Here is a 22,419-nt window from a genome sequence, read left to right on the forward strand (position 1 = left end):
TAAATGCATTTTTAAAGGATTAAAAGCTCTTGTGTGGAGATTTTAAAATAAAGTTATGAATTAACCGGCGACAAAAACAAATACTTTCTTATTACGTCTACGTCTAATTATAATTAGAAATTATTTTTTAAAGTAGTAAAACAAAAAATATCACCAAAACATTGTCAAATTAAAAAAGTAGTCAAATTTCATAGTGCGCCTCTGTTTTTGATTCTTCTCTGATCGAAATGTTCCAATTCGTGGTTGTTGGTTTTAGCATATCGATTAGAAAGTTGTCATATTCCACCTCTGATTCAATTTTCTATCATTACAATCATATCATAATCTTTTCTATACTTAAATGAGATTTTTTTAAAATGGATTATATATAGCCCAGGCGATGTATAACATTGTGCAGTAAGAAATCCAAAATCGAAGCCCTAATCTTTCAATCCAACACACGTTTTGAGATATACATCGCTGTATCCTCCGGCAAATCAAATTCTTGCCAATTTTTTTGGGTTTCAGTGTGTACTTCATTTGTTAAACCACTACTGGACAACTCACCTTTAAATCTCCCTTTAGGTGGTAGGTCAGTTTCTTTCGGTTCATCCCAAGATTTGGTTTATTCGTAAGTTGTAAGGAAATATACATTTTTTAGCCATAAGCATAATGAAAGGTTAGTAAATCTGAGGCAAGATTATGAATTCTGGTGTGCATAAAACGTAACGTATCTAAGAATCTTAAATATACTATTATTTATGTAATGTGATAAATTTATTTTCTGCATTAGGAATAAGGCTTATTTTTTATCATCATAAAATAATTAATTAGAAAATGACTGAAAAAGCTTAAGCGGGGAGCACACTTAACTTATGCGACGCTACCAGATGCTACCCGTCTTGCCACGTTTTGATAGGGTATGGACATTTGTTCTTAATGCATAATTTTGAGCAAAACCATGTAATAAATTGTTAGTTAAATTTTATGAGCACAACCATGTAAGAAATTGTTTGTTAAACTTAGTTGTTTTAAATAAAGTTATTCGGGTGTTTTGATAAATTTTCTGCCTAACCATCATAATTAAATAATTTTTATAAAACATGAATCTTTGATCACGTTTAATTTAATTTACATTAAAATACGAATGTTGTAATTAATATAACGACAAAATTAAATATACTTAGTTTGAAATAAATTAAAAAAATATGAGTGTCTTGTTCAGACGCTACTCGTCGAAAATAGTGTAATTTTATGAGCAAAACCATGTAATAAATTGTTAGTTAAATTTTATGAGCAAAATCGTATAATAAATTGTTAGTTAAATTCATTATATTAAAAAATGGTATTCCGGTGTTTTGATCAATTTTCTACCAAACCATTAAAATTAATTTTTGTAAATAAAAACTAATGAATTTTTGATCTCGGTTAATTTGGTTTATTTGAAAATAAATTTGTTGTAATTAATATAATGACAATAATACATGTAGTTCGAATAAAAATATGAGTGTCCGGTTCTTTTGTCTTCGGCTGTACTCGATGCTACCCGACGAAAATCTGGACAGTGGGAATCTAATAATGTGCACGGAGGTAATACAATCTTATGGAAAATTGGATTTTGGATTTGCGTCGAGTAGCGTCGCATAGCGTTGCATCGGGTAAGTGTATTCCCAGCTTTATGTATAAAAAATGTAATTAATGACAGGTTCCTGAAACGGATGTTACATTGATTGTGGTCAGAACCTCTGTACTCTCCTGTTAAATGGTCATGATCGTTAACCTTCATATCACCAGGGTTAAAAGTTAAAAAAAAATTGGCTTATCTATATTCTTGAATTTCTACATCTATCAATGGATTCATAGGTAATGTTTTCGTGTAAACCGTTTCAATTTCTTCAGAAATTCATTTCAAATCTGTGAAGTGTAGAACTATGTTTTTACCGCGATATAAATGTGGAGTTTCAAAAGAAGTAAGTCGTTTTATTTTTAAATTTGGGTCTGTACACGAAATATACATCAAAGCTCGTGGGAACATGCCGATGTATAAAAGTTGTAATAGAAGTAGAAGTTTGACTGAAGTTTCGTTCAATGGGGTACGACAAGAAATATTGGAAAATTTATAGTTATGAGACAAATTGAAGTATTTACTGAATCTCTTTGGATGTTTTTTGTTTGTAAATTAATTTGGGTAATATGACGTACATAAAACGCTTGTAACCAGTTTAAGAATATTGATACATGCTTACTTATTTGCTACTTGACAACTTAATATATGACGTGGTACTTAGGGGAGTGCTTTTATTAATTTTTAGCCTCAGCCATTTTCGTACAATTGCGATCTAAGCTAATATAATTTGTCATAACAAACACTACGCCAAAACAGCGATAATGAATAGTTATCATATCAATCAATAATCCAATATGCCACCATTTTATACAACTAATGTGTCTTTCCTCTTAATAAATTAAATCTTAAACGAAACTTCCTTTGTTCGCCAAGTCATTTCAATTGTAAAGTGCTGGGGATAAAGGAAAACAGTTTAAAGAACATCCATACTTACTTGTTTATGATGTATCTAGTATTCATGTATTTTTGTAGTCTTGAGAATGGTTTAGGATGAATCGATCCTTTTGTTCTTATGTTTTTAACAGTAAATTCACTAGTTTTCGTGGTCCGCTTGACCAATTAATATCTTTCCATTAATTAAGATTTTTAGTTGAGATAAAAAAAAAGAAATTCAAAAGGTGGGGCTGAGATGGGAAGTTAGTGTCCGAGTGGGTCGAAGTGGTGAAGCAGCGGCGTATCTAGCCGAAGGTCGTGGGTTCGAATCCCGCTCGTGACACTGACTTTTTGAAAAACCTTAATTAATTGAAAGTTTTTAACAGTAGGGAATCTATTTCTAACTTATTTACACACCCATAACAACTAGAGTTACAAGGGGGCGATGCAATTTGAAGTCTCCGTAACGAAACTAGTTGGCAAAAAAAGGAAATTTCATTTAATATTTTCTTTATCACAAGATAAGTATAAAGACAAATAAAAAGAAAGAAGGATTATTTCGCCCGTGTAAACGATTACAAACTTGCCGCAGCACATAGATTTAAGATAAAATTTTTTAAGCGGATTTCACCAGCAGATATGACAAAAAATCAGACAGTAGTCTTTTGGTATATCTCAAAATCGAGTCATTTTTTACCCTTGAAATTAAAAAGAAATTTTTTTTTAATGAACTTTATCATAATAGTTAGTGTCACGAATGGGATTCGAACCCACGACCTTCGGCTAAATACACCGCTGCTCTACCACTTGAGCAGCTATCGTGATTTCGATCCACTCGGACACCAACTTCCCATCTCAACCCCAACTTTCGAATTTTCCCTACTTTTTGCCATTTTCAAATGTCGTGTAATCAGGATTCGATTCTCGGCGACAAATGAAATGGCCACGGAGAGCTAAAGTTAAGATATACTTCGTTTTACTTATTAAATCCACTATGTTTCGTGGTCCGATTGACCAAATAACTTCTTTCGATTAATTAATCTTTATGTAAGGTATTTGTTGAAATGAAAAAGTTAAGTGTCACGAGCGGGATTCGAACCCACTCAAAAAGGAGGGAAAATTCGAAAGGTAGGTTGCGATGGGAAGTTGGTGTCCGAATGGATCGAAATCACGATAGCTCAAGTGGTAGAGCAGCGGTGTATTTAGCCGAAGGTCGTGGGTTCGAATCCCGCCCTGACACGGACTTTCTATCTCAACCAAGACCTTACATGGAAAGAATAATTAATTGAAAGAAATTTTTTTTGTTGCTTTACTGAAAGTTGTTTTTGTACTTTTGTTCTTATGTTTTTGACATTATATCTACCTTATTTATACACCCATACTAACTAAAATTACAATCCTGGCGGGGAAATTTAACGTCTCAGTAAAGAAACTGTTCAGATTTTCTGACTTTTTCGACTATTTAAGCAGCACTATACTTGTCAGAAGGAATCTAGAACCATTTTTTTACATGAAACGATAGTTTCCATCATCTGTTGCAATCTAGGCGTAAATTGATTTGAATTTATTTAAGATAAGTTTTTTATGCGGATTTCACCAGCAGATTGACAAAAGATCAGACAATGGTCTTTTGATAAAAGATGATAAATCGAGCCAGTTTTTACCCATTAAATTAGTAAGGAATTTATTTTTAATGAACTTTATTATAATAATTAAAACCGTCGATTAAATTTCTTCTTCTGAGTCCATTCTTGAGTCTGGACTGGAACGATTTCTAGCAATATTTTTGCGAATCCGCCTTTTTTCTTTCTTTGCTAATATCTTTGTTGCTTTAATGAAAGTTGTTTTTATACTTTTGTTCTTATGTTTTTAACATTATGTTATATATAACTTATTTATACACCCATAATAACTAGAGTTACAATCCTGGCGACGAAATTTAACGTCTCAGTAAGGAAACTGTACAGCTTTTCTTACTTTTTTGACTATTTAAGCAGCACTAAACTTAGAAGGAATCTAGAACCATTTTTTTTATACGAAACGATAATTTCCATCATCCAATGCAATCCAGACGTAAATTGATTTGAATTAATTTAAGATAAGTTTTTTATGCGGATTTCACCAGCAGATATGACAAAAGATCAGACTGGTATATCTCAAAATCGATCCAGTTTTTACCCATAAAATTACTAAGGAATTTTTTATTGAACTTTATTATAATAATTAAAACTAAATTTGAGTCCATTCTTGAGTCTGAGCTAGAAAGATTTCTAGCAATATTTTTGCGAATCCGCCCTTTTTCTTTCTTTATTAATATTTTTGTTGCTACGCTGAAAGTTGTTTTTATACTTTTGTTCTTATGTTTTTAACATTATATTATTTTCATTTGAATATTTTGATTTGTATATACTTCATTCAATCGTTTTGGATTTACAGTTTCTGTTTGTTTAGTAAGGCAGTGTTGTAAATTCATTTTATGAAAGGGCTTGAAATTATTTAGCGAGTCCTCCAGATAACCCATTAAAGCTGAGACATTAAACGTCGTAGGTCGAACAAAATGACATCTTTATTTAAAAAAAGATTATATCAAATCTGTCGAATGTATTTGCAATTTAAATAGACGAAATAACAAAAATGACCAAAATAAGTGTATAAAATCTCTTTATAAACCAATGGTCTTGTTTTTGTCCTTTAAAAAATCTCCAATATACGAACAACTGCATTTTTCCTTTCTAGTAACCTCAGAGTATTGATGCATTTTCTTTACATCCAAATGAAAAATCATTCTGTTCATTCAAAATAATAATAATAAAAGTTTGGGACGCTTATGTTATTTTCCGACCTTTCTCCTTCGAAAAATCTTTTTCGAACAAAAGAACAGTTACATCATGCAGAATCACTTCATGCTACACCAATCTTGAATATAATCATTAAATGTAAATTTTGACCAATTTAGTTTTTTTCTACTCAAAAAGGGGTACTTTTTTTAAAAAAATAATGGGGTAGTAACACCAAGATATCACGATGTAAAATTCCTTTATTGCTTTCTCACAATTACAGAGCAAAATCCATAATGTATGAAGTTCCTCTGTAGATTTGTAGTTTTGTCTCGTGTTTTAAGAGTTTATTTGTTATATTGATGATGATCCAAATTTTGGTTACATCGTGAAAATGTGTTCGTCGCTGGCCGAAGCCAGCTGTGGAATTATAGTTAAATAAGAATTAACTTAGGATTCAAAATAAATACATATATTTATATGATATTAATAAAATCAGATATTTGCTTGCGTAGCTATCAAATATTTTTAAAATTCGTCGGGATGTAAGTCGAATCGTGGTGGAAAAGCAGAGCCGTCCAACTGCGGCCTCACTGGTTGTCTGTGAGCCTGTAAAAAAAAAAAATTAAAATACACGTCAATGTTTTATTTATGCTACTAAAATGATTCTTTCTCTAGTAGCAATATACATGCTGATTTTAAATTGTTTTTCCAACTAACATACGTTAGTTTATATAAAAACTACCGTGACATTCTCGTTTTATTTTGAAATTACTGTCCTGAGTTGAGTCACTTTTCAAATATTTTAAATATCCAAACAATGGTTTAAATAATGATGTTAAATTTATCATGGAAATTATGGATGAATAAACAATAAATGATATAATATAACCATATCTGATGACACATTCGTAAAAAATAATTCAATTTAAAAATAAGAAACGTATTTTATTTCCATGCAAAAATGAAAGAATGGTCAACTATGAAGAATGAAGCAGGCATTAACTATTTTATGAAAATGCTCTCCAGTTAATGTGGGATGAGCATCAAGCTATTTATCACTACGGCAGTGCTCCTTACGATTTTAATGAAAGTTTATTCCATATCCAGCGCCTTCCTCTGTTTCTGACCCTGTTGGAATTTAACAACCGGGCTAGTGAGTGGGTTAATAGCATAATTAAAATTAATTTTAAATAAGAAACAGCTTAAGAGAGATTTTCCTTAAGGCGTAGGATTTTCTCAATTTACTCTAAAGGCGATCAAGCTGAAGAATATATATAGCAAGAGATATTTTAAATTATTAAATTATCGTGAAAGCCTAAATAGAGCGACTACAGATTAACAAAATTAAGGTAATATTTAATTTACGGAATAATAAAAAGAACACTTACAACAGGGCTTAAAGCTCTGGCTGCAGATCCGGCGCGTCCTCCCTTTGTCCTGAATTTGGAAACAGCCTGTTCGGCAAGGTCAGCACGTTCTTCGGCTTCTTCGAGTTCTTGTTGCGCTTTGCGGAATTTAGCAAGGTTCAAAGCGGCGATTTCTTCCTAAATTGGCATAAAAAATTACAATTGAAAAATGTTCTATTGGAAAGATAATTTGAATTTTTTTGCGAGGGCTTACCGCTTCTTCGATCTGCCTCTTGTAAGTCTTGATCTTCTGTTGAAGTTTGTCTACAAGGTCTTGCATGCGTTCGTGGTTCTTGCGGTCCTCGTCGGACTGGAAGCTGAGTTCCTTAACTCTGCGCTCGGATTTCCTGAGGTTCTTCTGGGCGTCGGCGTGCCTCCTCTGTTCTCCGTCGAGTTCGTTCTCGAGTTCCCTGACGCGCTGTTCCAACTTGGCGATGGCTTTCTTTCCTCCTTTGAGAGCGTTGTTCTCGGCCTCGTCTAGCCTGACCTGGAGCTCCTTGATTTGAGTTTCGAGGGCTTTGCGGAGTTTCTCTTGAGTCTGTGCGTGGTCTTGTTCCGCCCTGAGTTCGTCGGCTAACCTAGCCGCATCGACCATAGCCTTCTTGGCCTTTTCTTCGGAGTTCTTGGCTTCGTTGAGAAGTTCGTCGAGGTCAGCCTGTTCAAAATAAGCGATTGTTATTTAAGTCTCAAGTCGAACGGTTACCAGGATAAATATTTATACGTACATGGAGTGTCTGCAACTCTCCTTCCAATTTCCTCTTGGCAGCGGAAGCGCTGGTGGCCTGTGCGGCGAGTTCGTTGAGCTGTTCGTGGGCGTCGCCGAGTTCTTGTTCGGCCTGCCTCCTGCCACGGTCGGCTTGTTCCAGGAGGGTGCGAGATTCTTCGAGCTCGTTTCCGAGAGCGTTGGCACGTCTCTCAGCGATGCCGAGCTGTTCGCGGGCGTCGTCGCGAGCCCTCTGTTCTTCTTCAAGGGCGGTCTGGACGTCCTTGAGCTGTTGTTGGTATTTCTTGATGGATTTCTGAGCTTCAGCGTTGGCCTTATTGGCGTGGTCGAGGGCGATCTCGAGTTCGTTGATGTCAGCTTCGAGCTTCTTCTTCATGCGAAGTGCCTCGGCCTTACCCTTGGCCTCGGCTTCCAAGCTGGCTTGCATGGAATCCAAAGCGCGTTGGTGGTTTTTCCTAAAGAAATACAAATATTCATTAGCTATTGTACATGCTAAAGCCCGTCAAAGAATGCCTGTTAGGCGGACTTACCTGGTGTTTTCGAACTCTTCTTCTTTCTCTTGGAGACGGCGGTCGATTTCTTGACGGACCTGGCTGAGTTCGAGCTGAGATCGGAGGACTTTGTTTTCTTCCTGTTCCAGAGCAGCTTCGGCTTCTTCGAGGGCGGCCTGGAGTTCGTCCTTCTCCATTTCTAACCTCTTGCGCTGTTTCTCGATTTCATGAATGTTGCGTCCACCTTCACCGATTTGGTCAAGAAGGTCCTTGACTTCATCTGGAAAATCATTCACGTTTTTATCAAGTTTAATAATCAAGTTTTAAATTAATATAAAAATGTTCGATGTATTACCGGCAAGATTTTTGTTCTCCCTGCGGACGGCTTCGAGTTGCTCTTGTCCTTCTTCGTAAGCTCCCTTGAGCCTGAAGAGTTCGGTAGAGTAATTGCGGCATTCTTTCTGGCTGGCATCGAGTTCAGCAGCAAGGTCGTCGACCTTGAGTTTCCATTCTCCGATGATTTTGTCGATAGCCTTGGCTTTCTTTTCGGCAGCGTTGGCAACGGCGTTGGCACGGTCGACTTCGAGCTGGAGGTCTTCGACTTCGGTGGCAAGACGCTGTTTGGTCTTTTCCAGAGCGACGACTTTCTGGTTGAGGGATTCGATGGTTTCCTCGGCTTCCGCAAGGCGGGCTTGCAATTTGCGCTTGGCTTCCTCGAGTTCTTCAGCACGGGCGACACCTTCGCTCTCGTACTTGCTGCGCCACAATTGGGCCTCAGCGTTGGCCTTGCTGAGTTGGCGTTGGGTGTCGGCCTTGGCTTCGGCTTCTTCTTCAACCTGTTCCCTCAGGTTGTCAAGATCGTGTTCCAAGTTACGGAATTTACCGAGGAGAGTAGCGCGTTCCTAACGTCAAAATCAACCGTTAAAATGTGAAAAACTTGACTATTAAAACTAACGTCAGCAGCTAAATTTACCCTAGCTTCCTCATCGGCAAGGCGTTTGGTGTCTTCAAGCTGGGTAGTGAGAGAGATCTTCAGTTTGCTGAGCTGAGATACTTGGCTTTCGGCTTCCTCGAGTTGTCTCAAGAGGTCGGAGTTCTCAATGGAAAGCTTCTTCTTGGCAGCGTCGAAGTCATTGAGGGTCCTGTTGGCTTCCTCAAGTTTGCCTTGGACGTCGCTGACTTGGTGTTGGAGCTGCTTGGCAACTTTCTCAGTGGCGGCCTAAATCGCAATTCAAAATAATTACAAACACGGGACTTAATATGAAATATGTTAATGTCGAAAAACCACACAGGCAATGAAGGTTAATGAAATTCGTGATTATGATTGACTTTGACATAGTACATTTAAAAAAAATTATAGTAAAACAGGTTGATTCATATGAAAAGCATTGTTACTTAAATAATTATGAAATTTATTTATGAGTGATTAGCTTTGGACAATTTACAGATTTTTCCAGACAAAATTCTTTGTTATGAAAGCTCTGTCAGTATGGAGCTCTTAAAAAAACCTCAAATTTTCATCAGAAGTTCATTTTTATATCCTTGTTTGAATATATTCAAGTTCAATTGCAACATAAAAACATTAATAAGCGGCAAATTTAAAATCTGAATACGAAAAGCGTTCTTATTATTTGCGCTGAACTTTTCACGAATTCCGACAAACCTTCTCGTTTGTAAGGTGGTCAATGGATGCACGGACATCGTTGAGTTCGCACAAATACTGGCATTTCTCCTTTTCGACTCTGGGAAAAGACACAATAAATGAAATACATAAAAGGATGAAAACATGGCAGTACAAGGTGTGTGGGACACAACAGATTTGAGGGTACGCGCAAAACGGCCACTACTTTATGCACATTTGGCTCATTGAGGTTGTGTTCAGTGTTTGGTTACGTTTGTGTTCTGCCCAGTATCAGAAAGTTAATAAGTGTTGTTGAATGTTTGTGAATTTAATTTTGCAACTTGTCGGTATAGAACAACAGAATCGAATAGACAAAATACTCACTTGGTCTTCAATTTGTTGAGCTGGTCGATTTGGTCTCCCATCTCGCTGACGGCATCGTTGTGCTTCTTGCGGAGGTTGGCCAGTGTGCTCTCGTGTTGGATGTTGGCTTCTTCCAGGTCCCTGCGCAACTTGCTCATCTCGGCCTCGCGTTTCTTGTTGAGTTCGATCTGAGCAGAGGTAGCACCTCCGGCTTCTTCCAACCTTTCGCCGAGCTCCTCGAGTTCACGAGCGAGGTCAGCGCGTTGTTTCTCGGCCTTGCCACGGGCTTGCCTTTCAGCCTCGACTTCCTCTTCCAATTCTTCGATGCGGCCTTGGAGTTCTTTGACCTGTTTGGAAGATTTGTTGACGACTGATTGTTCGTCTTCAAGTTTGGCGGTAAGAGAGGCTAGCTCCTTGTCTTTCCTCTGGATGGTCTGTTCGAGTTCCTTCTTGTTCCTTTCGAGGTCAGCGACAGCCTCTTGGGTCAATTTGAGGTCGCCTTCAGTCTTTCTCTTTGCCTTTTCAACATCTCCCCTATTTTTGATTTGATTTTATTAGCTTTCTAAGTTAAAATGCTTAATATTTTAAATTTATCGGTGTTTTAATACTGACCGGAGTTTCTTTTCGCGTTCGAGGGTATCTTCCAATTCATCCAAAGTCTGTTCCAATTTCGATTTGACTTTGGTGAGGTGGTTGATTTTGTCTTCAGCAGCCTAGGAAAAAAAAAATTCGAAAGGTTAATTATGTATGAATAAGAAATAATTGATCGATCGCGTACCTGAAGTTCTTCGGCAGTCTTTTGGTTGTGCTCAGCTTGAACTTTCTTTTCTTTGTTGAGCTTATTGATGAGTTCGTCTTGGTGAGCGATCTCATCGTTGAGGTTGCGGATTTGGTGTTCTTTGCTAGCCTTGTCTTGGTCGGTCTTCTGGTTGGCGAGTTCTAAGTCTTCGATGTCCTTCTTGAGGGCTGCGTTTTCTTGTTCTAACTTCTTCTTCTGCTGGAAGACCTGGTTCCTGGCGTCTTCCTCGGTCTGGAGTCGCTCTTGGGTGTCCTAATGAAACAAGCCGAGTCAATTTTAGAAGTCCGAACGACCAGAAATACGGTTGAAGTTTATGCCGTTCTTTGAGCAATTTATCCCGTAAATTATGTCAATGAGTCATCCAGTTTATTTGGTTCGAGGTAAAAAGCGACTTTGGGCCCGTTCCAAACCGAGTTATCACATTTTTCCTGTCTCTCAAGACCAGGTGGACGTTTTACAAATTTAGAACGGGGGACCTTTTTTTAGGAATTCATCTCGATTAAACGTAAAAACGGATGAATTATTTTTTTAATACAACTTTTATTTATGGACTGCATAAATACATTACCTTCAGATGAAAAATAAAGTTTTTAGTCAAGTTTTTAAAGGGTGAGGATAAAAAAGACGTTTTTCACGTCGCACCGATATCAATCATTCCATTTCCCATCTCGTGAAAACTATATTAAGGTGAAACAGCTGCCTTTTCCACCTGCTTTCCTTGTAATTTTAACTCCTACAGATCGAAACTAGTCCTTACTGTAAAGAGTGTCGTCAGATTAACAGACACCGTTATAGACGATATTTTACGCTAATAAAACCGAAAGGGGGATAACTTAATAAAAGTCAAGGAAGAAGGGACATAAAAGTAAAAAAAAACAATAGTTCCATGTTTCTATTTCTATTTTGGTCCCGCGTCAAGCTAAATTCTCTTCAGATTTTCCGCACTAAAATACAATGGCGTAAACATGAAAATACGAAGTTAATAAATGTCCGACGGCCACCATATTTTCCCCAATTAGATGTTTCCAGCTCGATTACAGTCTCCAGGTTAAATTTAACCGGGGAGTCATCCAGGACGGGGAAATGGAAAGGCCAAAAAAAGGCCGCACGTTTCCCTTTTCAACACCAAATATACACGGGATACCAGGCTACAAACGATGTGTAAACGATCCGGCCTAGAATGCGGTCGACGCAAAAATTTATATATCCGCGGAAAGCAAATATTTCAATTCTTAGTAAATAGGATGAACATTCTAGATTAAATATTTACTCGTTGTCACTGATTTTGGACCCTTTGATACCAACTTTTACATATTTATTTACACGGTTTTACTTTGGAAAAAAAAAATACAAGTGAATAAATATTAATGAAGTTTATTTAATCAATTTAGTGGTGTTTCGCTTGTTTCGTTGTTTGTTGATGATGAACTATGACTTTTTTTGAAATATTGATGGAAGCAATAAGATTACTATGTTAAGGGTTAATGCGCAAAAGAATATCTCTACTCTTCAGCAGAGATTTTTCCAGCAAATTTGATTATATTCCGATTAATTACAAATTCTATAAACTCCGTTTAAAATAATAGGTTTTTAAAAGTAAGAAACAATTATTATTTTTGTATTATGAAGATGTTTAATAATATAATATACTGTTTTAATAATTGGGAGATTATTAATCGTACATGGTGAAGAGTCCTGAAGTTACGATTTAAAGATTTAATTTAATCCTCATTTTATTTTAAAGTCCGAAGAGTTTTTTGTAAATTTAAATTGAAAACTAATTTAAAGTGTGAATAGTTGAAATGTTCAACTTACCGCGAGCTGAGACTCCAGATCTGCCTTCTGGGCTTGGAGTTTGGCTGCTCTTTCCTGGATGCTTCCAAGAGTGCCTTTCTCTCCTTCGAGGTTCTTGAGAAGGTCTGTCTTCTCCTGGATGAGCTTGGCGTTGAGGGCTTCGACTTCCTTTCTCGCTTTCTCCTCTTTCTCCAAAGCGGCCTGGGTCTGGGCGACGAGCTCTTCCAGTTTCTGCAATTTTTCAGAAGAGGGAACGTTATTTACTGAAGGCGAGTGAACGTCCGGGGAGTCCATGGTGACTGTGGTGCGGAGGGAGCTGGAGCGAGTCTGACTGCGACCCCACAGCGTCGCTCCCCCTCCACAGTTTCCAAAGGGGTGGCTCACCCTAATCGGACAGGCTAAATATGGTGACTATCTGCTTACCCGCATCTCCTCCTCCACGTTGGCGACGTTGAGGAGAGGCTTGACCTTGGTCCACATCTTCCACCATGGCCAGGTTCTGAGCTGAAGGTATTTCCTCAAGTTGCGCTGGACAACTTGGAGGGCTAACCTGTGTTAAAGAAAAAAAAAACGAACAACGATTAAACAATTTTTAAAAAGTAAATAAGTACATAAATAAAATAATTCTAAAATTATCCTAAGGGAAAAATAGCACTATATTTTTTTAAAAAGAAGGAAAACTGTAAAAGTGAGTTAAATTTAGTATACTACTATTTTTTGTTTAAATCTAATATGTACAGGTAAAATAATTCTAGATAAAATCTAAAGTATTAAATATATTAAGGATATATACTACAAGGACTACACTACCTGAAGATCCATTTCGAAAAACAAAAACTCAACAATTACGATAAAAAGACAATATGTACAAGATATTCAACAAAGAGGAAAGGATTTAACTGTTAAGAGATTATTAAATTAAATAGAGATGTGTAATACGAAGCCGTGTATTTTATTTACGAACTGTTGCTCTTCGCTCAACTCCACCTCCATTTAGAACGACGGTATCAAGCGGAATGAATCTACGAGAATTTTTTTTACACGTCCACCTCGGAATACGACGGTAGAAAGTGTGTAGCTATTAATATTTCAATGATGATGTACCCCGCCGTGAATATATCAGCTTTAGGCGGCTTTGGGGGCGACTTTTTTTGGATAACCGCCTGCTGGAATCTAAATATAAGCCGGGGAGATCCGAATACACCATTTCACGGAAATTCCACGGAGGTGGATACAATTTCAAGTCTAATTATGGAACCGTCCATTCATCTTTTTTTTCTCATTTCTTCACCTCGACCCCGTGTCCCCGACATCCTACATTATTTATTTAAAGATTGTATTTTATTCAACTGTCAAATATAACCGACGGTTCTTAAAATACAATCCGGTTGGTATGAAACCTCGACTTAAGAATTCACATAATTTAATATTAACTTAGAATTTTTATACACGAAGATTTCAAAAGTAACTGTCAGGGATTTGTCTATTTCAGAAACAATTTTTTAAATATTTTCTATCTAATTTTGCACTTCCGTCAATTTGAAATGAACAAATAACTATTCAAAAATAAATATACGAAATAGAATTTTTTGCCTCTTTCTAATTCAACGTATACCAAATTTCAAATAGTGTGGGGTTTTTTTGCTATATACTTTTAATAAAAAGCCTTCTAAAGTTTTATCATTCAATAAAATTTTAAAGTAATTTACCTAAATTGATTACTGAAATAATTTAAATTATTAGATTGGTATCTGTAATCATAAACGGATGAGTAGAAAATAATTATAATTCAATTTTTTTGCTTTTGGTTGTAATGTAAATATTGTTCGTATTCAAATTATGCTAAATGTGAAATCGTGATATTTATTTGTATAACAAAGTTAGTTTTACCGTAAAATAACGTTTTTTTAGTTTATCTATTTATCAAATAAATTACAACGAAAGAAATCTTTTTCAAATTATTTTATTTTTTTAAATAAATTAAGAATCATTTTAATCACGGCTTATTCAGGAGGAACATCAATTGAATCACTAAAAAACGTTTTACTAAAAAAAATTGAACTTATTAATCATATTTTTCAAACGAGAAAAATTTATGTTATGATGATTATATTAAGATTATCCGAGCAGGTTTATTGATTAATCGTGGGATTTGTCAAATCATTTGATTTTCTAAACGGATCGAATTTTTTTTTTGTTTTTTGTAAGGGCGAAAGGAAAAGTATGGACAAAGTGGAATTTCTATATTTAAAACCTGAACCGTATTTCTGGCTCTGTGTTAATCCCGAACGGTTTTTTTACATCGGCAGCTTGAAATTTATTTGAAATTTCCCTCTAGGTTAAAAAAAGGAAAGATACACAATATATCTTTTAGCTTGGTTGATAAAAAAAATAGTTGATCGCATTAATTTTTTCTCGACAAAATAATCCATTGCTATCGTATATATTTTTTTTTTACATTTTATCCCCCGAAGGGTCTGGTGATTTGCCAGTATCTAGAAAAAGAGACCGTCAAGAAGACTCTGTTCCTGATGTTCCAGCCCGATAATCTTTTGGCCCAAGCACAGATGAGGATAGATGATCTTTTCCCAATGAGTTCAGCCATATTGAAAAAAAAAGCCAAATTCAACGATTAAAACCCAACGGATTATTAACCAAGATATTAAGATTTAATTTAAAACAAGTCCGTCAATTGTTTAACAAAATTTTATAACGAAAGATCTCACAAAATGGCGAAAAATACTGGATAATAAAAAAAAACTCAAATACTGCTTAAAATCTATTTTAAAATAATAAGCGATCGCTTAATTTGTTTCAGCTTTTCACGCCATCATCGGGGACAGGTCTATATGAGGCGAAATCGAACATAAATAATCAGGTAAACTTGAATGAAATAATTACAATTTAAAGTTGAAATTTGAAACGTGGATAGTTTCAATGTATATCTGTAAATTTTAAGTCAGCTCAACCTCAGTCTTCCATGAAACTATCCAATAAAACCGAACATCACGCTAACTACTGTTTTCGGACTTTTTGTTGTTAAGACCTGAATATTAGGAGAATTTCGCTAGTTTTATTACTAATAATTAATCTATAAAAATAAACCAAGTAAAAAGTATCAAATCACGTTTAAATCATGAACAAATAAATCGGTTGATTCGTCATTAATATCAAATCTTATACCATATTCAAATCCGTGTACGATTACTTTTGTATTTTCGTATGCTTCTTTACATACAGTTGTCTGTACAATAATCATGTTTACTACAATGTTTTTATCATTTTTTTATGTATGTTATTTTTTAGGCTTAATACTTTAGGCTTTATACTAAAAGTAATAGTTAAAATAGGAACTTTTGTGAATTTCCTGGGACCTTTTTCATTTTTTATGAAAAAAGTAGTTTTAGCAATCTTTTTAACTAGCTTTCTATTTCTTAACATTAATAACATATTATTAACAAGATATATGCCCATTGTTGGAGTTTGTTTGCTTGTGTGCTTTATTTCTTGTTGATTAATTGTGTTTAGCCCGACCAAAAGTTCCATTTCTATTGTTTTTTGTAGTCTATTTCTTTAAATTTGTATGAAAAAGTTTGTATTACAAATTGTACAAATGTTTACTTTAGCCTTCTTTCTCAACTATCCTGCTATATCTTAACATTTATTTTTATCATGTAATTAGAGTGAGTGTGTTGTTTTGTTTTGTATAATTGTATATCTACTGTCTTTTGTAGTCCATTTTTTAAAAATTAATATGAAAATGTAAGACAGGTTAAATTGTCCACAAATTGTGCAAATGTTCATTTTAGCAATCTTGCTTGACATTTACTTTTATAATGTCGTTGGTTTTTTTTTTTTTTTTTTTTTTTTTGATGTGTAATATTTTGTTTTGTATAATTATGTTTTATCAGGCAAAAAATCCTGATTGTTTTGCGAATCCTTTGGATTTTCTTTCATTTTTAATATAAAAAAAGGAAGTCTTTTCAGAGGATCTTCGGAAGAGGTAAAACCTCTTCCGAAGATCCTCTGAGAAGACTACTTGTATCCAGCAGGTCGATAATCTAGTTTCATCGATAAAAAAAGGAGTTTTAGCAATGTTGCTTAATAAAATTCTATTTCTTACATTCATATGTGCCTATACTGCTGTTGGAGTTTTTTGTTTGCTTGGGTGTCATTTACTATCTATTTTATTTTGTGGTCTATTTTTTTGAAATTCATATGAATATGACTAAGCTTTCTATTAACACTTTTTTTGTAATGTGATAGGAATCTTTTGCTTATATGTGTGTGCTATTATTTTATATTGTATTTAATTTTTTGTAAAGGCATTAAAATATACTATAAAAATATAAACATGACAAGAGTGTTGAGAGATACAAATTGACATTTTGCTTATTACTATTGAGTTTGTTTTTTCAATTTAACCAAGAAATTTTGTTTTTCCTTATCGTTTAATTTCTTAACACTCTTGAGATGGTTTAAGGAATATTCACGGTCATGTACCTCTGTTCTTGGAGCTTCTTGTATTCCTTTCTGGTGAGGTAACCACGGATGTAGGCTTGCATCCATCCGATGATCTTTCCGAGCCTGTCGTCACGGAGTTCTTCCATCTGACCCAGGACACCGGCCCTGAAGAAGACCTGGAGGAGGGAAAAAAGCGTATCGTGAACCGGCCGTAACGAGCTTTTCCATTATTTTCCCTATCCGTTTTCTCCGTATTACAAAATCGTGACATGTAGGTCACACGTCGCCGAGCTTCGGAGACGGGAGAGGAAATTAGCGGCCCGTTATATATAGAGGCAAGGGGAAAAAAAGAAAAAAAAACCACCACACCTGGACCGGGCATTAATAATATTCAACGGCGAATGAGAAATTATTTGACGCAATTAGAAATGGGAGAAAAGCCAAACAACTTTCCTTCATTCATACCGTCCCCGATTGGCAAGGCGATCATTCAAGATAAACGAAACAATTTTAATTTAATTCTAGAGATAAATGATCTTTTAATTATTTTAACGAACCTTTCAAAGTGGTTTTTTAAATTTAGATATTAAAATTTAACACCGAAAATAGACTTACCACTACATTTTTAATCGAGAATTTAATTATTAAGGAGACAAGCCTAATTGAATATTCAATTATTTATTGACCATTTTGATTTTATTAGCTCGGTAATAAACTGAACTATTGTTTTATATACATTTTTTATTTAAAAAATGACGAATTTTTTGTAACGTTTTAGTCTTTTATATTACTTTGTTATGATAATTTATCATTTGAAAAACCGATAATTTATCTACATAAAATTTATTATAAGAATTGTAAGAATCAAAGCAATATTAATTTTTCCAATTTTTTAATATTTTTATTTATTTTTTTAAATTAATTCCTTTTTTTTACATTTTTTTACGAGGGTTCGCAACAGCAGAGGTTATATCAACGCTCGGGGTGCCGGTGTTTTTGAAAAAAAAGCGCATTTGTAAGTATGTCGGGTTCGTATGCAGGGCCGCTGGATTCGAACCCGGGACCTTTACCTTACAGTAATGAGCGCCGTGTCAACGGTGAACCGTTGCGGCCACCGACGCCCCCAATTTTTACAATTATTTTGAGATAAACTTGCTAAACCATTTTGGCGGCTCAGCCAAGTGGAAATAAGCCCGTACTTCTCCGGCTTCTGCCTGATTCTAATCATATTTTAAATTTATCGCATTGAAAATCAGATTATTTTTTTTCTAACCTGCCTCATTGATTTTTATTGAAAACAACACAAAAAAAACTAAACCTTTTGAAAAATGCACACATGTTAAATTTTAAATTCTTTCAGACAATATAAAAACTATAAAAAAATTAGTGGCAAAAGAGGTTTATTATTTGAAAAAGGTGGTCATGCAAGTTGCAGATATATTCAGCAGGTACCATGAGCTTCTTAGTCGAATTTAACGTCGTTATTACTTGGACACTGTGTTATAGAGACAATTCCAGCTCTGACAAATTCATTCAATTAATTTAAATTGAAAAAAAAATAAAAAAATTAACAATTCGTTATTTCTTTGAAGAAAGAACAAAAAAATTTCATGTTATTTTGAAAGTTTTAAGAAGATTTTATTAAAAAAAAAGAATTTTAAATTAGCATTTAAGTGTTGGTTATTTGATTTTAAAGAAGAAAAATTGACAGTTTTCATGTTTCGAATTTGAATATTATTTACATAAATCGTTATTTGCTTATTGTTTTATTTTTTTAATTTATTTTATTTTTTTCGAGTTTTTAGCTGTTATGATTTAACGTGGACATGAAGCGTCGGAAGTCGGCTTCCGAAAATACCTTCGTGTGTCCTAAACGGTATTGTTCCGGTTCGACTCCTGCACCTTCCAGGATGACTTTGGTGGCCTCCTCCGGAGACATGGAGTCTCTCACTCCTTTAGCGTAGAGGATTTTGTATCTGGATGGGATCAAGTAAACATGCAAGCAAAGGATATAGGCGTTCTAAACAATATAGAAAAAAAAAAAAAAAGACTTGTCCGGCAGCGTCGTGGCTGCTTTGGAAAGCCCCAGGGGTTCAACTTCTACTGTTTAAAATTCAAATGTCAAAATTCAACACAAATCTACCACACGCTACAAGATGGCGTATTTCAAAGGTTTTGCACTTTTCTAAATTTATCTACTACATGCCTTGGTGTGACCAAGTCGGTACATATCAGGATCCAATCCGGTAGATTCGAGGACATGCCCAGCAGCTTTCTTTTGGTCAGGTTCTTTTTCCACGGCTGCAGGGTTAAGGATCTTGTATCTAACGCACAGTTACCAGGGTAAAACAAGGTTTCAAAAATATTAATTCTATGGCTATGTAAAAAGGTGAATGTTGTGTTAACGAGTTGGTCTTTTTTTTCTCTTGGGGTGCTACAGTGCAGGTTTTTGCAAGATATCAAACGTAGACTGCACGGTAAATGTCTATACAGGTTTGTACGCATATTTAGTGGTAGTTGGGAACAGTGGAAGTTTTGAAGCGATTAGAGTATGGGCTACAAGGGTCTATGCAACTGGTTCAACTACATGGTAACTATTTGTGCATTGGTACATAATCTACTAGGAAGATTGTTTTTGGGTATGTAACAAAGACTATATGATAATTATTGGTACATTTTGGTATATATAATCAATGATGGGCTTTTGCGATTGGTACTCAAGTTGCAGGATGAAGTAATATCGGTCTGGTGTATATTGCGGGAGTTGGTGCAACAGGGTAACTACTGGTGCATAGGGACATAAACTACAAGTTAATTTTTGCCGGAGTTAATGCCTGTTAGGTACAGCCTGATGATGGTGACCTTTGCACTAGGTAAAGAGACTACAGGGTAACTACAGGTACTCTACAGTCTATACCATTTGCAATGGTGCATAAGCTACAAGGAGAAAACATATTGGAGTCGGTGTGTAATCTGAATATATGGATCTGTGGATAGTGGTGTCGTTTTGGTTTAACCAACAGGAATAATTCTTTTTGAAATTGGTACAAAGGCACTCTTGGTATGAGTACGGCAAAAACAAACTTGGAAATTTTATTCGGAGTTCGTGCATAGACGTAAATAACTATTGATGCCATTCAGTGTACAGCCTCTAGATGTTCTTGTTTCAACTAAAAGGGCTAAAAGGCAACATTTCATGCAAAAGGTGCCTAGTCTACATAGAGGGTAAAACGAGCTCTTTCTGCAATTCGTACATAGTCATCATAAGGGATTATTAAGGCGAAGGAGCATAGACTACATGGGAACTATTTATGCAGTTGGTGCATAGTCTACAATGGTAATGGTTATGTTGCTGGTTTATAAGCTATAGGAGAACTATTTATGCAGTTGGAGCATAGTCTACAATAGGAATGATTATGAAATAGATGCATAGACTACATGGGCATTATTTATGCATTTAGTGCATATTCTGCAAGAGGAATTGTTATGGTCTTGGTACAGAGAAGCCATTTATGCAACTGGTGCATAGTCTCCAATGCGAATTGTTATGGAATTTTTGCATAGGATACAGGAGAACTCGTCATGATTTGAACATAGATTTCCAGATAGCTCTTGATGCAGGGTAAAGTCTATGGAGAAACCTTTATTTTAAAGCAAGGGATAATCTAAAGGTCCTTGTTATAGTTGGTGCTATAGCTACATGAGATTTCTATTGGCGCACACGCAGGGGAACTCTCGATGCAGATATGCCATATGTGCAACTACAAGGGTCTTGCAATCATGTAAAGTCTTCATCATGGTGCAATCGGGTGTCATTCTTTATAACGATTCTTTATCTATATACAAAGGTGATTTGTTGCAATTTGGGTTCATTCGTGTCAAAATCAACAACTACTGGGGCACGGGGGTCAATCGACTAGCCTTTGTGTGTCCGATACGGTAGCTCTCCGGGTCTAGTTCGACTTCCTTAAGACACTTAGCGGCAGCCGTTTTTGGATCGGGTTCGTTAGCCATTGTAGCAGGTGCAAGGATCATGTATCTTTAATACAAAAATCAATGTTCATATATCTGTGGTTAAATGGACGTGGAAATGATGATTTTGGGTCTATCTCTGTAAGTGAAACTATTTAATTATTTGAACTAATAAACAGTTAAAATTGTAAAATGGTTCACTGTAAATGGTAATAATAATTAAAAATGACAATAAAAATAATCTTATTATTACATATTATATAATAGTTACGGAGTCAAACTATATAAAAAATATCAAATATTTATGGTCAATTTAAAAAAAAATTACCGAATCAATTAATTAAATGTATTGATTAAAATAAATTTTATCTCTTGACAAATTTCGAAAAACAGCTTCAATTTTTTAAAATATTATTTTTTTAACCAAGAAAATGTATGTTCTTATAAAATTTAATCATATTTCATTAAAAGAGTGAATTTTCTTAGTTTTTATTTTAAAATGAGAAATTTTTATTTTAAAATTATTTTATTGAATACAGTATTCATAGAAATACATTAAAAAAATGGAATGTGTCTTGAAATTGAATTATTTTTTTACCAGAACTTAACTAGTTTGACTCTTGAGTTTTCCTTTTGATTTAGTAAGTTTTTTAAATCTTATTGTCAAATTTCTTACCGGAGCTTGAAGTCAGGGTAGACCATCCTGTTGGGGAAACCTTTACGGCAAATACGGATACCTTCAAGTACACCGTTACATGTCAACTGGTGCATAACCAAGTGAGAGTCGATGACACCTGAAATCCGGAGTGTAAGATGTTGAACGGAAAACGAAAAAAAGAAACACTTTATATAAATATTTACCTGGCTGTTTCAATTCGTTGGGAATGATACAACGAACGAAGTGAGGCTGTGTGCTCTTCAGGGTGGTCATCAAGTTGTTCAATTGTTCCTGTAAATCCAAGGGAAAAGTGTAAGAAAATTGTTCGGCAGCTTTTCAGTCGGGCCTTTTTACGTTTCGGAAAATGCCTCGGGAAATTTATCTCTCGATTCGGGGACATGAGGAAATTTTTGTACAGTAACTACTTTAAAGGTTTACACGGATTTTAATTAATTCTAAGAAATACTCTACTGATTTTTATTAATAATACTGCCCTGCTAAGCACTAACCGCTATAAGAAATTGTACAGAAAATGTCAAAACATATTTTCAAAATACTGTAAATGAATTCTACTGGGTTCTACTGGGAAACGTGCGATCACGTATATTTTTCTTAAATATAATTTATCAAGGAATAAAAATCAATCCTAATTTGTGACATATTACAGCCATAAAACTTAACATTTCTACAAAATGTAAGCAAAATTTATTATTATAATCCGTCAGAAATTTTTGAAATTTAACTAAGTAATTTACATCAACATTAACAAATAATAAACAATATAAATAATCAATAATCAATATAAAGATTTATGGCATGTTTATATGCACGACAAATTCGCATTTATGAATATTATTCTTTCAAATTT

The 22,419-nt window shown here is 34.9% G+C and overlaps 1 protein-coding gene and 1 long non-coding RNA gene across 36 annotated transcripts in view; one reads left to right on the top strand and one right to left on the bottom strand.

Annotated features, from left to right (window-relative positions):
* Window positions 1-1,850: 1,850 nt before the first annotated feature.
* LOC112126173 lies at window positions 1,851-15,335 on the top strand. The gene is made up of 2 exons (XR_002909824.1): window positions 1,851-1,949; window positions 15,276-15,335. It is a non-coding gene; the product is annotated as an uncharacterized LOC112126173 (long non-coding RNA).
* LOC106664483 (myosin heavy chain, muscle) overlaps window positions 5,499-22,419 on the bottom strand; it is a 33,793-nt gene continuing 16,872 nt past the window's right edge. For 18 of the 35 annotated variants that reach the window (XM_024224705.1, XM_014390211.2, XM_014390203.2 and 15 more), the window contains 17 exons: window positions 21,755-21,842; window positions 21,570-21,687; window positions 19,128-19,245; window positions 16,961-17,097; window positions 12,881-13,007; window positions 12,479-12,688; window positions 10,643-10,915; window positions 10,477-10,577; window positions 9,886-10,398; window positions 9,544-9,622; window positions 8,854-9,099; window positions 8,236-8,782; window positions 7,920-8,160; window positions 7,391-7,844; window positions 6,880-7,320; window positions 6,648-6,803; window positions 5,499-5,865 (listed from right to left, as the gene is read on the bottom strand). In XM_024224705.1, coding sequence (XP_024080473.1) covers window positions 5,785-5,865; window positions 6,648-6,803; window positions 6,880-7,320; window positions 7,391-7,844; window positions 7,920-8,160; window positions 8,236-8,782; window positions 8,854-9,099; window positions 9,544-9,622; window positions 9,886-10,398; window positions 10,477-10,577; window positions 10,643-10,915; window positions 12,479-12,688; window positions 12,881-13,007; window positions 16,961-17,097; window positions 19,128-19,245; window positions 21,570-21,687; window positions 21,755-21,842 — 3,930 coding nt within the window. In that variant the 3' untranslated portion in view covers window positions 5,499-5,784. Of the gene's footprint in view, window positions 5,866-6,336; window positions 6,388-6,647; window positions 6,804-6,879; window positions 7,321-7,390; window positions 7,845-7,919; window positions 8,161-8,235; window positions 8,783-8,853; window positions 9,100-9,543; window positions 9,623-9,885; window positions 10,399-10,476; window positions 10,578-10,642; window positions 10,916-12,478; window positions 12,689-12,880; window positions 13,008-16,960; window positions 17,098-18,779; window positions 18,898-19,127; window positions 19,246-20,842; window positions 20,961-21,569; window positions 21,688-21,754; window positions 21,843-22,419 lie in introns of all 35 variants that reach the window. The other 17 variants (XM_014390228.2, XM_024224715.1, XM_014390212.2 and 14 more) reach the window with 3 other exon arrangements.

Source organism: Cimex lectularius, unplaced genomic scaffold (genome assembly GCF_000648675.2).
Source record: "Cimex lectularius strain Harlan isolate CLEC.00 unplaced genomic scaffold, Clec_2.1 scaffold8, whole genome shotgun sequence".
Classification (NCBI taxonomy): Eukaryota; Metazoa; Arthropoda; class Insecta; order Hemiptera; family Cimicidae; genus Cimex; species Cimex lectularius.